Source organism: Eumetopias jubatus, unplaced genomic scaffold (assembly GCF_037043125.1).
Source record: "Eumetopias jubatus isolate StellerSeaLion01/CBP00866 unplaced genomic scaffold, mEumJub1_p1.0 scaffold_14, whole genome shotgun sequence".
Lineage (NCBI taxonomy): Eukaryota > Metazoa > Chordata > Mammalia > Carnivora > Otariidae > Eumetopias > Eumetopias jubatus.
In genome coordinates this window covers 9,724,648-9,739,475 of record NW_028274820.1, presented here as the reverse complement: position 1 = coordinate 9,739,475, position 14,828 = coordinate 9,724,648, and the positions used below count along the sequence as shown (strand labels likewise).

General features: G+C 47.6%; 1 protein-coding gene across 1 annotated transcript in view; it reads left to right on the top strand.

Annotated features, from left to right (window-relative positions):
* VOPP1 (VOPP1 WW domain binding protein) overlaps positions 1 to 14,828 on the top strand; it is a 102,233-nt gene that overhangs the window by 71,091 nt on the left and 16,314 nt on the right. The window contains exons 3-4 of the mRNA XM_028108973.2: positions 2,390 to 2,467; positions 7,746 to 7,882. Of these exons, the coding sequence (XP_027964774.1) occupies positions 2,390 to 2,467; positions 7,746 to 7,882 (215 nt within the window). The remainder of the gene's footprint in view (positions 1 to 2,389; positions 2,468 to 7,745; positions 7,883 to 14,828) is intronic.

The window sequence follows — 14,828 nt, the reverse complement described above, 5'->3', positions numbered from 1 at the left end:
CCACAGTGCAGCCATGGTGTGTGAGCGCTAGGACTGGAGGGCTAGCACTCCTCCACCAACACTGAGGGCCTCGTGCCAGGCCGGGTCATTGCCAGGCCGGGTTTCTGCGTGGTCTCCACTCAGGTGTCACCTTCTCAGTGAGTCATCCCTGAACACCCTGTTTGAACTTGTATTACCTACCACCCCGTCTCCCTCGCTTTCAACCTTCCAGCTTCTACTTTCCTTTTCACCAGAGTAGGACGTATTGCTGTCCAACATAGTTCATATTTTTCTTGTTTGTCTTTCTCTTCTAGAAAGAAAGCTTCTCCATGGCAGGGACTTCTGTCTGGCTTTTCATTGCTCCACCCCCCAGGATCCAGCAAGTTCCTAGTAGCACCTTAGTGGCTTTTTGATGGGTGCATAGGTTGTAAGAACCAGCAGCGTTTTTTTAAATTGTTTAATTCAAGTAGAATTCATATACAGTGTTACATTAGTCTCAGGTGTACAATATAATGATTCAACAATCCTACGCATTACTCATCACGATAAGTGTACTCGAAATCTCCGTCACCTATCCCCCATTCCCCGGCCTAGCTCCCCCCTGGCAACCACCCGTTTATTCTCTGTAGATAAGAGCCTGTTTTTTGTTTGTCTCTTTTTTTCTTTGTTCGACTGGCAGCATTTTTGAGCACACACTTCGGTGCTCTGCTATTTGTTGGTTGATTAAAGCAAGTTAAACAGATTACCTTCTGTCACCAACTTATGGGAGCATCTCGTAGGAATCATAACGAGTTCTACCTAGTACGTACAAGTTCATGTTTGTGGGCTGTGGGAGGATTGGATGTGAAAACGTGTATCATGTGGAGAATGTGTGTGTGCGTGGTTCTGGTGGTGGTGGTGGTGGTGGTGGTGGTGGCGGTGGTGGTGGTTCAGCGGGAGTCTCTCAGCTCAGTTTGTCCTTGAAATGATAGAGGATTTAGCAGCAGTCGGGTGCTGGGTGTTTAAAAACACAGACACAAACCCTGGGAGCCAACCAAGGAGAAACGGCATTGGAGCTCAGCTTTGCTGAGTTTCACTGAACTCATAACTCTCCATCTCAACTGGTCTTCACTTATATTTCCTAGGGAGCTATCTTCTACACATTTTTCTTCATAAAACAAGCCAATTTGTACTGGAATTATCTACAAATTCAGTGTCCAAGATCCTGGATCAAACTGTGTGTTTCTCCCAGCTATTTTTTTTTTTTATTTGAAGTATTATTTTATTCCAAAAGGAAAAAAAAATTTTCTGAACTGGCAACTATTTCAGCTAGAGGAAGCTGTGTTTTTGCTTTAAAAAAAAAAATCACATTTAGCACTCTCTTCCTCCAAACACGTGGAATGTTTCCTCCTTAAATTTTTAAGAGAAGAAAACTGGCAGGAACCTAGATCACAACTATATGATCACGTAGTATTATTGAGAAACAACCCACCTTGCTCCCTTTCCCCACCTACTACCGCTTGGACTCAAGTCACTGTAGTGAAAGTGTCTCTATAAATACCAACGTGCAGAACCAAGGGGCTTCAGCTTTCATGGTAGTCTCTCTTTTCCAAAAAAAGGTTGGGGAGTGGAGTATTAAAGGAAGCTAACGTAACTCTTTAGAGTCCACACTGAGTCCTGAGGGCCTTGAATGGGCAGAGCAATTCCAGGGGAGGAACAGCCCCTGAGCACAGCCTGTGTCCCGCAGGGCCCCCAGCCTCAGGCACTGGGGAGGGGCAGGGGCAGCAAAGGCAAGGACAGTCCCGTCAGCAGATTGTACAAGGATGATGGCCTTAAAACTTAAAGCAGCACTGTAAGGGGGCCTGGCCTCCCACCCACTTTACTGGGACTGCAAAAACTCCGTTACGGGAAACTGAGGCTCACAGAGGTTGAGTGACTTGTCAGAAGCCCCACAGCCATTAAGTGGCGAGCCCAGGACTACCCCTCCTATGTCGTCTGACTTCGTAACCTCTGCTTTTAACCTCACTGGACTTGCCAGTGCCGTAGGGCTGTCTCGTGACCCTCATCAGGGATCGGGCACTGAGCAGGATCTAGGGCGCATGGACGCGGGTCTGTGGTGGAGCTTCCTTCCAGCTGCAGAGCTGATGGGTTTCGTGCTGGTCTTTGGTCACAGGCCTCACCAGAAGGAAGCCCCTGTGATCCAGCACATGGAGATGTATAGGAGACATGGCACTTTGAATGACGCTCACTGCGTCCATCTGAGTACTTCCTGTCTGGGCGTCCGAACTGACAGCAGTCAGCTCCGCCAGTTTGTGATGAGACGGTGCCAGTCCCGTCCTTTGCTCTGAAATCAGCCTGGACCTCATGACTGGTTCGGTATTCCTTCCGAGCCGGGACACTGACCCGCCCGTGTTGCCCCCTCTCTCCACAGATGCCGCCCCTACGAGGACTGCTGTGGTTCCAGGTGCTGCGTGCGGGCCCTCTCCATACAGAGGCTGTGGTATTTTTGGTAGGTCACAACTCTTCCTGGTCTCGAATGCTTTGCTCTCCCACCCGTCACCCATACCCGCCCCCCCCCCCAGGGGCTCTGCCACACTCCGTATTATTACATCACCTTCACCTGAGCTCTCAGTCTCAGGGACAGCCTCTGTCAGGAAAACAGGTATGTTCAGCTTGGCTTCGTGACAAGCACTTCTGCTCACAGAGTTTGCAGAAAGCTCGTTCCCATTTTCACAGGCTGCAGCCGGGAAAGAGGAGTTAATCTTTTGGAAGGTGGGAGGGATGACAGTGTTGTCCTTCAGCAGCTGCTTCGCCAGGTGCTGGGATGGAACTGAGGATGACTGTCTGGAGGACTCAGAGTTAGCGAATCTTGGTACAACGTTTCTGCTGCCTGAAGGCCGTTCCCATTCACGCCGTGTCAGCCGAATCCTACCTTTCAGGACAGACAGCCTGCTGATGATCTTCCAGCTCTGCTGAGGGAGATCAGGAGCTGTCTGCAGTCTTTAAAATTCTACCTTGAGAGGGAGTGAGGGAGTATCGCTGACAGAGCATCCTAGAAGGATAGGGGTGCTGTTTCCGTTAACGGGAACCCCCCACGTGTTGCTCTCCTCAGGGGATGCCCGTTTGGGGGTATGTCTGAAAATGTATTTGACTCTGTAGATGAGAGATACTGCTTCAGATCTCAGGGATGGCAGGGCATGGGCGGGAGAGGGTTTGCATGAAACCAAAAGAGCATTTCATCAGGGAAAACACCAGTACGTGGGGATTCCACATGTCACGTTGTCTTTGATAGGAAAGGTTGCTTTCCTGTTACTGTCACGACCTCCTTGATGGGGCATCAGCCACTTGGGGGCTCAGCTCACCTGTCACATCTGGCCCTGGCCTGGCCTCCCAAACAGCTGGTTTGGACATCCCTTGTCTTGATGTCACTGCTTCTGGCAAGCCCTACTGAACCAAGTGCCATGTTGGTGCCTAAAACTCTGTAGTAGAAGGTAAATTTTTTTTAGCCTAAGATTTTCTAAATGTGAACATCTCTGGGTGCACTTTAAGGTGGAGTGGACTAGTACCAAAGCAGGGGAAAGGAGGAGCGGGGGGGGTGACCTTTCAGAGCTTTGCCTAGCTTCATGCATACTTGCCCTCAGAATTTTCCTCCATGGGGCCTTGTGTAGTAGAAGGAGACAGGACCATCTGGGGCAAGAATCCTGAAGTAGTTAGGAAGTTATGCCAGGTTGCCTCAAGCAGCGGAAAACCTGACCTAAAAATGAAAAAAACTCGTCAAAGTTTAGGTATTATGTGATTTTTTTAAAAAATGGAGAGTCCAAGGGGCACCAGGGAGTGTCATTCAGTTAAGCATCTGACTCTCAATTTCAGCTCAGGTCACGCTCTCAGGGTCATGAGATTGAGTCCTGCCTTGGGCTCCGTGCTGGATGTGGAGCCTGCTCAGGATTCTCTCTCTCTCTCTCTCTCTCTCTCTCTCTCTCCCTCCCTCTCCCTCTCTCCCTCTGTCTCCCTCTCCCCCCCCACCCCCACGCTCGCTTGCTTGTTCTCTCTCTTGAAAAAAAACTGAGAGTCCAGGAAAAATGTGAGGGCCTAGAAGCTAGAGCATTTTCTTTTGGCTTTCCCAGGAAGCTTTACCTGAACCATTGAGCTCCTGGCCAGAGTCACTTGTCAGAGTTGGGGCACATTAGTAAGATGGCATGCAGTGAGTTAGTGGGATCCCTACACAGAGACATCTTGTAAGTGCCATCAAATGAGGGGTGCCAGATGCCAGAAGATGTGGCCAAGCTCTTAGTGTTGATATTCTGACAAGAGGTTCTAAAGTGGGGATATAGCCAGAGAACACCTTGAGGTATAATTTTGAGGTGCCCCAGCTGCAGTCAAAGGATGCCTGGGTTCTTTCTGCTCAATGCATTCCTTCTCTTGGTAAACATTAAGTGTCTGTATGCACCAGGGCCCCATGGAGAGGCACTTACAGTAGTCAGTCTCCTAAAAGAGACAGATAGGTCTAAATAGGTAATTATATGTGGAAAGTTTTGTTTCTTTTTAAAGATTTTTTATTTATTTATTTGAGAAAGAGAGAGAGCATGAGCAGAGGGGAGGAGCAGAGGGAGAGGGAGAAGCAGACTCCCTGCTAAGCAGGGAGCCCGATGCGGGGCTCTGTCCTCGGACCAAGATCACGACCTGAGCCAAAGGCAGATGCTTAACCGACTGAGCCACCCAGGTGGAGAGTTGTAAACCAGTGTTCTGGAAACACAAGATGGAGCCTCTGATGCCAGAGAAGTTGAGGAAAGCTTGCAAAGCTTCTGACTGGGTCTCAAGAGAGGGTGTTCTGTGCAAAGGGACCAGCACATTGTTGGGACAGAGACATAAGAAGAGCCAATGTGGTAAGAGAGTGGCAGGAAATTCATGTGGGCGGCAAGTGTTTGGGGGAGAGGGACAGGGGATGCGAACCGTGGAGGGAAGGAAGGGCTGCCTCCAACCTGGGTCCCACCTTGTTTTTGAGGAAGTCTGTCTCCTTACCATAGAACAAAGGTTTTGGAGGAAAATACTTTCAAAAGTCCCTGCCAGTTCTAAAATCTTGAGTAATCTTTAACCGACACAGTCTGAATGAAATCATTGGGATTAGAAAAACTAGACCGGTAGCACCCTTGCTAGAGCTGGGAAGCACACTAGAAAGTAAAACCTGGCAGGGTTAGCACCGTGCATGAGCCCTGCTGCTGGGGGCTCCCACTCAGGAGATCTGGATGCACCTGGGTCTGCGTAGTAGTTCAGGGAGAGAACCACATGCTAGGGGGAGGACAGAAAGAGCTTGGAAAAAACAAATTGTGAATTGAACAAACCAGCTTACTTTTGATGATAGAGAAGGCAGAAAGTTCCTCTCTTAATCCCTGGAAAGCTCCCCAAACCCGCTCAGCAATCAATCTCTGGTACTTCAAAGAACTGCCTTTCTTACTCTACCACTCCTTTTCCCTAACTGAAGTCCTGCTTCCTCTCTTTCGTTGTTCTATAAGCTCATTTCCCTGTCCCTTACCAGTTTGTCTCTTAAAATAAGTTCTTTCAGACTCATATTTCAATGAGGAATGAACCTGATGATGATTGATATTGGCCGTTGGTCTCCTGCCGTGTGACTTTGTCCTGTCCTTGCCTTGTACTTACTTGCCATCCGTCTAAAGTCTCAGGTGCAATATCGTTCTTATTTGGCTAGGAGAAGAAGAATTCCATTTGATAGTGTAATCCGCATGTCAGCTTATCTCCTGGAACAGACCCATATCTCAGATGGCTTCTGCATTTTCCAATCCAGGGAGCCAGGGGGTGAGTCTCTTGGGAGTGAGTGGTAGTGTTATTTGAAAAGGTAAACCCTTATATACAGTCAGCCTCTCTGTGCTTTATATTCCTGCTCAGATACTTACAGTTGGACCCACTGTTGAATGTAAGATTATAATTGAGTCCCCCCGAGGGAAATTAGTTTTAAGAGCTGAAACAGTTCCCTTTGTGATTCCAGCATCCCAGTGCTGAGATGGCAGGCCCCTGCACAGTGGGGATCTCTTAGCTCCCCAAGACTGCAGCCCACAGCCACCCCCTGGGGCCTCTTGCTCACCCAGCTCCCTGCTGGGGCTCAGGTGCTGTTCTTTCCCCCCAGAACGTGCCTTTCCTCTTCTCCAGCTTGCTTCTTTCTTTCTATCCTTCAGAACTCAGCTCGGATGTTGAAGGGAAAGAAGTTTTTCCGATTGCCTCACTATAACACATACCCTTGTTTAAAACCTCTTGTTGCACTGACTTGTATGCTTAAAACTGGTGGAGACGGTCAATTTTACGTTATATAACACACACACACACACACACACACACACACCCTATGATTGCACCTTCGTTTTTCTTTCATAGCACTTACCAGAGTTGTAAATCACTGATTTTGTAACTTTGTGGTTTGCTGTTTCCCTCCTCTACCAGAACTCAGGTTTAACTGGTGGGGAGGGACTCACCTTACTCTCTATAATGCACAACATGGTGCTGGGAGCAGAGCAGCTGCTTAAAAATTGTTGCATGAATAATGAATTAGAAGACAGGTCAGCAAGCCACAATTTCAGCCCTTTCCTGAATCATTTCCTGTCTTGTGCCTCTGATCTTTCTTCCTACTCCGTGTTCCAAGGTTGTCCAGTAAATACTTATTGACTGACTGATGGACTTACACCTAGCATCATATTAATATTCTTAAAATCTTTATTGTCTGCTTTTTTCCTAAATTTCATTCATGTGTGGTCAGATGCCTTTAACCATGATGCAGCGTCTCTGCCCCATGTTCATCTTTCACAAGGCAGTAAGCTGCCCACATAGTGTGGGTATCTTGGGTGAGGTTCTGGAAGATTCCATGAGTCCCATAGTAATGTCAGAGTTTCCCAGCTATGTGTGTGCAGGACAGACAGCTTGGCTCTTCTCAGAATGACTCCCCTTGTTTCTAGAAAGACAAGGTACAGCGCAAATGTGAGGTGGGAAGAAGCCATTTATTCATTTGTCAGTCATTTATCGAATGCCAGCAACGTGACAGTCTCTGAGAAGTCTTAGATGAGTTGGACGAAGATTCTGTCATTAAAGCAGTCAGCTCTACTGTTTGTTAGACTTTAAGGTCACGGTAGGAGAATGTCAGCCATCCTTAGAGATTTCACATCTGCAGCTTTTTTATCGACTGTATTTCCTCTAGTCCTGTAGTGTTTCTATAATTAAGGTGTGCTCTAGGAAGGCCACCATTTAAAATCTCTTTGTCAATATTCCTGTAATAATGGAGAGAAAACTGCTAGGAAGGATAAAAGTGCTTATCCTTGTGGCTTTCCCGGTGAAACATGGGAGGTGGGGGGCATGGACAGTGAGGCAAAGCCGGATCAGCCACGGCCTGCGTCCAACGAGATTGAGAAGGCATCTCCCGTTTTGACGGAACTTTTTGAATTGAGGTCAGCGCCATGGACGGGAAGTGATTGCACCAACCCTTTGAAGGCAGCTAACCATTTGGAGCATTTGAGACTTCTGGGACACCCCTGCACACAGCTGACTCACACTGAGAAGCTAAGAGAGCTCTGTTCAGGGGTGTGCTAGAAGTCTCCCCGGTGTTATCCACCCAAGAATGTCCTGGTAGAAACGTCAAGGGAAGGCCAGCCTGAGGAGCCAGGTGCTGAGCCCCTGTGACCCCTGCATCGCGAGTCCCTGCTGGCGGACCCCCGAGTCCTAGGGCCTTTGAGCCTGGGCCAAGCCACTGCCTGCCCCAAGCACCACCTCACCACTGTGCTCTTGCTCAGGTTCCTCCTGATGATGGGCGTGCTCTTCTGCTGCGGAGCTGGCTTCTTTATCCGGAGGCGCATGTACCCCCCGCCGCTGATCGAGGAGCCTGCGTTCAACGTGTCCTACACCAGGCAGCCCCCGAACCCCGCGCCAGGTCAGCCCGTCCGTCTGTCCTTGTCTCCTCTCTGCAGTGTTTGTGTCCCCTGCAAGCATTTGAAAAGGTCCCTGCTGCCATGTCTGCTAGAAGAAAAAAATTCAGGCCATGTTTATTCATTTAAGTTCTGAGGATCAGCCTTACCGTGCATTTGTGCTAAGGAAAAATGCAGCATCTATTGGATTGTATTTCTGTTACCTCATCTTCTTACCTAAATAGTGGTGTGCCTTTTATGCATATTTATGCCGTTCACATATGCATGTCGTTTGCTCTTTTTCCTTAAAAATCATTCCGTGTAGAAATTCCTATGTACAAACAGTAGTGTCCCTGTTATTTATAATGCATCTGGACTAAATATTAATTATGCCACTTTAAATGGTGATTTGCTCAGATAGTCTGTCATTGCTGATCATTTGTTTTTTCATTCATTCAACAAGTATTGATGCAATTTGCTCGTATTCTGAATACTTATAAACAGTGCTGCTAGAGACATTTCTGTACAAGTTACATTTGGCCTAGTTAGGGAACATTACCCAAAGTGAGGCCACAGAGTCAAAAAAAATTGGTGGTTTCTTAATTCTTACAAAATTGCTTTAACTATCTAAAAACTCTCAGGGACGGTGGTGGGTGAATTCAAGCTTCCCTTGGGACATAGGCTGGTTCCCTATTTTTGACATTGATGTGAGATGTGAGATGTTTTCCTTCCCTTTGAGGGAACCTCCTGAGGAGGAAGGGATAGAGGGGTGGTGAGGCATTGCTCATTCGAGGTCCTGTCTTTCGGCCACTGTGTGCTGAGGCTACGTGGCAGGCATCACTCCCGTGCACCCTGCTCTCCTGCTCTCTGTCACAGTTGCCCCCCTGGGGAGTGGAGGGCAGGGGTTCTCTCTATTGATTGCACACGACAAGTAGACAGAATTCTGGGAGCAGTTCCTGCCATGGTTTTTACATCCTAGAGATGTGCTATACAGTGTAGGGTTTATAGTTAACAGCACTGTTAAGATTTTGTGAAGAGGGTAGATCTTATATTAAGTGTTCTTATCATAATAATAAATTTGGAGGTAGTGAATAGATTTATGGCATATATTGTGCTGATGAGTTCACAATATATATTTATCTCCAAACTCACCGCATTGTATACATTAAATACATTCAGCTTTTTGTATGTCAGGCATAACTCAAAAAAGTGTTTTTGTTTTTGTTTTTTTTAAATTAGGGGAATTTAGTGTAAAAAGTTTTCTCTCTCCTGTTCGCATGGAGGACGTGCTGTTCTCAAGATGCAAAGGGAGTGGAGATGGACATCTGTTGATTACTTCTTTTACACCAGATACTCCCCAGTTTTTTTTTAAAGAATAATCTTTATTATTTTTCTAAATGTTACTAAAAGATCTGAATATGGATTTTCCATAACAGTTCAGAGGTTGCTGTACTTGAACTTTCAGTCAGGATAGTATGACTTTTCACGTGTAAATGGACTTTATTCTTTCATATTTGGAAATATCTGAATAGCTTTAAATGTGCTCCCTAGCATAGGGTGAGGTGCAAATTTTCCGTTAAAATTGGGGAGGGCGCAAAATTAGATTTCATCTGGATTAATTTGAGTCAGTCCTTTGATTTTTTTTTTTCTTTTCCAAGAACGAAACAGTAAATCAGAGAAATGGGCCAAACACAAATTTCCTCTTCTTCTGTCTGTGATCACTATGTCAATCTGTAGCGCGCAGGGAAAAGCAGTCCATGTCCCACGTGGCCACAGATGCAAGATGCCACATGTCCTTTGTCCACAGTGCTGGCCAAGTGTCAGGTCTGCCATTCCTTTCCTGTCAGGGTGAATGCGGTGAGCAGGTGAAGCCCCCAGCTGCCTGACACATACTCCCCTTGAATGTCTATGGTGTCTCAGTCTTTCCAAATGAGAACGCTCTGTGTGTGCCATCTTTCCTCATTCTGCATCTCGGTGCTCCCTGCCTGGGGTCCTCAGTCCCCTTATCAACCACACCCAGTAAATAGGTGTCAGATCCTACCAGGTCTTATTTCAGACTCTTACCCCTGAGCAATGGCTGCTGAAAGTTTCCCAGTCACTGATATCTTCTAGCTCTTTGTCTACCACAGTGCGACCAGAAAGTTCTTTATAAAAAAATTAAAAAGCACGTAGGTCATGTTATTCTTCGGCTTTAAGGTTCTCTGCCAGCTCACTTTGCTCCCTGCAAGTCCACACTCCTTAGCCAAGGACTCAGAAGCCTTTACAACCTCATCCCTCCCCCCATGGCCTTGCTTCTGCTCAGTGCCCTGTGTGAGCCACCTGCTCTGTCAAGCCCTGCCGTCTTATGAGATGCTGCATATGCCCTCTGTTTGCCTGGTAAATGCCCCCTGGGTGAAATTGTCCCAGGCCCTTCATTGCCTTTCTCTCGTGGGTGCTTTGCCAAGTGCTTTAACAGCATTGATTGTGGTGAGTTTTAATCCCTTGTGTATACTTTGGTCCCCCCACCGAGCCCTGCTTCAGTAGGATTTACATCTCAGGCACCAGGCAGCTGAGTGAACTGGTCAGCCTGGGGTCAGGATTTACTGTGGCCGCCCTCAGAGCCTGGAGCCCTGGCCGGCTTGAAGTGCTCCTTCAGCCCATATATACTGCACAGCTGCTGAGGTGCAACAGGGGCATGGGACACCGCAGCGAGCCTGGGTTCCAGCGCTCACCCACCCGCTTTTGCATTGCGTCGTTTGCACAACTGTGTGTGAGAGCCTGTGTGATTGCACAAATGACTATCTAGTCACCAGCCACGGTGAGACCTGTGGCAGAAAAGGTCAGGATGCGGGGAAGCCATGTATGTGGGAGGCTCTCTGCAGTATGGGTAGATGGGAATGAATGTGTAAGTGGGGGTGAGCAGGGGAGTAGTGAGGGGCCAGGAGGTGGGCAGAGAGGCCCCTGTGGTCTTCTTTTCCCACCAGCCTTTAACACGCCCTCCAGGTCTCTGGAGCTGCAGAGCTCCAAACAGCTGTTGTCTGTCCTGTGACCACAACACCCCCCTTCCACCCCCGCAGGATACTACTGAAGGTGGCATAAATGTAGGAGAGTCCCCAGTACAAAACTGTCCCTTTATAGACAGCAGAGAAAGATCAGAAACGCCAGGGAGCAGCTGTTGGGGATGAAGCACAGGCACTTAAGCGTCTCGGGGAGTGTGGTTTGACCCCGTGCTACCTTGTGGTTGGAGGCATCCAGAGAAGTGGGGGCCATTCATTTTCTCCAAGACCTCCCATGATGCATCCACACTGGAGCTGCGTCATTCACCACCTGTCGAGAGACACTGATTTGGGTGCTCCTATGTCTCTGCAGTGAGTCATCACCTTCTTTCTTCCATTTGTACGCTTCATGTGGGCCTGTAGCAGTATGCAATCGCCAATCCCAAAATATAGCAGGGCATCGAATGAGAAGAGGGTTTGCTTGTGTTCCGTGGGGGTTGGGTGGTTTCCATAATTGCACTACAAGATCAAGGTCTGTGTCATTTGGTCACAGCGCTGAGCTTGGAAGCAATGTAAGTCCTTTGATTTGATTCTTTAGAACTAGTCATAAAAAAAAAAAAAAATAGGGTCTGTTGGCTTTTTAGTGATTCAGGTGGAGATACCCATCTCATGCTGTCGGTGGGCTTCATCCCCTCTGCAGCACTTTGTTGAGATCCTGTAACGCTCAGGGCACTGTGCCCCTGGGGATGTGCAGTGGGAGAAGGCCATGCAGGTCTCGGCAGCGTAGGAAGAGAAACTCAGTGAACTAACATTACACGGTAGGTTCACAGGATAAATATTACGCCCAGGAATAGACTGCTGGGTGCTCAGGGAAACACACGTGTTTGTGAATTTGCTGGGGTGGCTCCATTTCTCTTCTGTTGGCCTGCGGGGGGGGGAGTGGATTCTGGTGAGCTTTGCTTATTTGTGAAGAAGAACAAGCAGAAGGTCTTGGAGAACCCATACTCATGCACAGGAGGACAGGGGGAGGGTAGCGGCTCATATCCTGGTTTGCGAAGGGGCACACGGCGGCGTTCCATCCGGACCAGCATCCCGGTCCAGTGCGGCTGAGTGAAGAAAAGCAGACCTACACATTGCAGAGGTGGCTCCTGACGGGGGCACAGAGAGGACTGTGGCAGCATCGTGGCTTTAGGGGGCTGATGCGGGTGGGAGCAAGGCCCTGGGGAAGGAGACAGACAAACCAGGTATGCAACTGAAGTTCAAAGGTAGCGCTCCCAAAAGAGACAAAGGCTGCAGCCCAGGGCCTCCCATTGGCTCATTTGGGCCTTGAGCCAACTGAGGACTGTTGGAGAAGCTGTGGTTTGGGGAACAGAAAAAGGCACCTGGACAGGGCGTTAGGGGGCCTCAGGCCTCTGAGATCACGGTGGGCCCCTGTCCTTTCTGAGTCTAGGTAGGCGCTTAATCTGAAAAATGGAATCAGATGAAGAGCAGCACTCCTCGCTTTAGTTCGTCTTTATATACGGAGGTAGCCGACATGTGACCGGAGAAAGTCAGAGCTCCCTAAATGCTGCAGCCCCCCCCCCCCCGAATCTTCCCACATCATGCTAGCTGGCAGGGCCCACGGACACGTCCTCCTGGGTAGAGGAAAGATAGACTTCCTTCCTTCGTTCAGAAAACGAGCTGACGGGCAGCCTCCACTGTGTTCATACAGGAGGAGATGCAGGACCAAGATACTGTCACTGCTGCCCTTCAAGAACCTGTAGAAAGGGGGGGCTGGGGAGGAGGGTTAAAACGTACAGACTTCCAGTAACAAGTTCAATACGGGCTGCGGAGGTAATGCACAGCATGGTGACTCTAGTTAATACTTTATTGCATATTTGGAAGCTGCTAAGAGGGTCGATCTTAGAAGTTCTCATCACAAAGAAAAAAAGATGCCGCCATGCAAGGTGGTCTGTTAAGTAACTTACTGTAGCGATCATTTTGCAATATAAACATGTATGTATCAAATCATTATGTTTATATCTTAAACTTACACGAGGGTCTCTGTCAGTTACACCTCCATAAAACTGGAAGAAAAGAAGAACTTTTAGAACCATGGGAAAAGAAAAAACATAAAAACCTTGGCTAGAGCAGGGCTGTGGGTCTGGAGGCTAGCGGGGGCTGGATTTCAGGAAACCCTGAGTGCTGGTCTCAACTGACCTTGGTGTGCACGAGATGCATGTAGGGAACGGGGGGCGAAGGGGGCCACCAAGAAGAAGATTCAATTATGGCCTCTCTTCTTTATAGGATATTATGTGGTCACCAGAGTTAATAGTGAAGATCAAGGCCACGTAACTGGCAAGACACGAATAAAGCTTGTCCTTATTTGGGGAGGAGGGCGGTGGGCGGTGTGTTATTTAGAGTGTGGATCCTGACTGTGTAATCACAGAAACGCACAGAGAGAATAAGCAATAATGACATCTGCGGTGTTAATGTGGCTTGTTTTCTTTTAAAATGGTTTCCTTTAATACTGATTAATGTGACTAACACTGATTTAAGAAAATAATAAAACAGAAGAAGATGGAGTATTCCATCCAGTGTTCCATTAGGAGGTACACTTGCGTCATTTGCATTTATGGAGAGTTTGTTGATGGTTTTCTGGTAGTTCTAATGGCTCAGTCTTATACTTGCCGTGACCTGCAGTGACTCTAGTGGTCCGACTGCATGACGCCAACTGCAGGAAAATGGAAACAGCAGGGAGTATGTGTGACAGAGCTGAACCACGAACAGAGCTGCTTTGGTTCTGGGGACGATCTCTTTTTTTAGAGCAGGTGGGGTAAGCATGGTTCTACGTCAGTGTGACAGTGCTTCAGGTGTGTGGAGACGGAGATCGGACAGCCTGTTGCCGTCTCTAACCTCGGCAGCTCTAAGGGTTACGTTGTTTATTTTCTGAAGAAACTGGGTGAAGAGACGCTCTACCAGCTGCCCCCTGGGAGTCTCACCCATGGCCCTCCACTGTGGTGCTCTGGGGCACCCCCTTCAGGATGAAGTCATCTCAGAATTTATGGTTTTGGTAAAAGAAAATAACTGGAAATATTTATTTGTTTAAAAGTCGCAAATGCCAGTGTCCTAATACATACTTTCACAGCTACCGGAATACTCCTTACCGGTTCATCCCCGATGACGGAAGGTGACTCGTTGACCAGATAATTAGGGCGAGGGAGGAGGTGTGGTTTTGAGATTATGGCCTCACAGCGTGGAGTTCCTCCTTGCTAACCAGAAATATTTTTTCCAGAAAGTTCCATGTGTCTGTCTTTCTGATTTTCTGCTTCTGTGTCTTACTCTTTCTGTCATTCTTACTCTGGTAATTCTTTCTAACTTTGATTCCACCCTTTCCTTTTCTGTGACAACTCAATTGCTATTTTGTATGATTTGCATTACTCAGTTCATATAAAGTACATACATCTAGAATGTTCTACCATATAAAAATGGGAGCTTAATTTTTTTCCTGCCATTTGAAAATGTGAGGGTTTTCCCCCCCATAAAAACATTTAATATCCTTAGCTACTACAGATAGATGACACACTTCACACAGAGTGCAATGCAATGCAAAAGGAAAGGCATTTTTTATAGCCTGCCCTGTTGGTAGGCAGTTCATATTGTTACTTTAATGACAGCAATGTTGCCATTTATAATCTTTGATCATCGGGGACAGAAACTTCTAGCACATGCTTATTATTCTCTGCTCTGCCAATGACAGAGCAAAGACAGAGTTTGATCCCCTTTCCTGCCCAGTGCACGTTCTTAAAAACCACTCATACTTAAGGGAAGATGACACGCGTTTGAAGTGTGCTCCTTACGTGGTTCCTAAGTGCAAAGCTAGTCGGACAGACTGTTCCCACTCACTTCATTTGCATTTAAGATCCTTAGATTACCTTTCAGGTCTGCTGTTTCATCTGTCCCGACTGCCTCACAGGCCTGTCATCATGAACTTTTCTCCCTAAATGTATTCAAAATG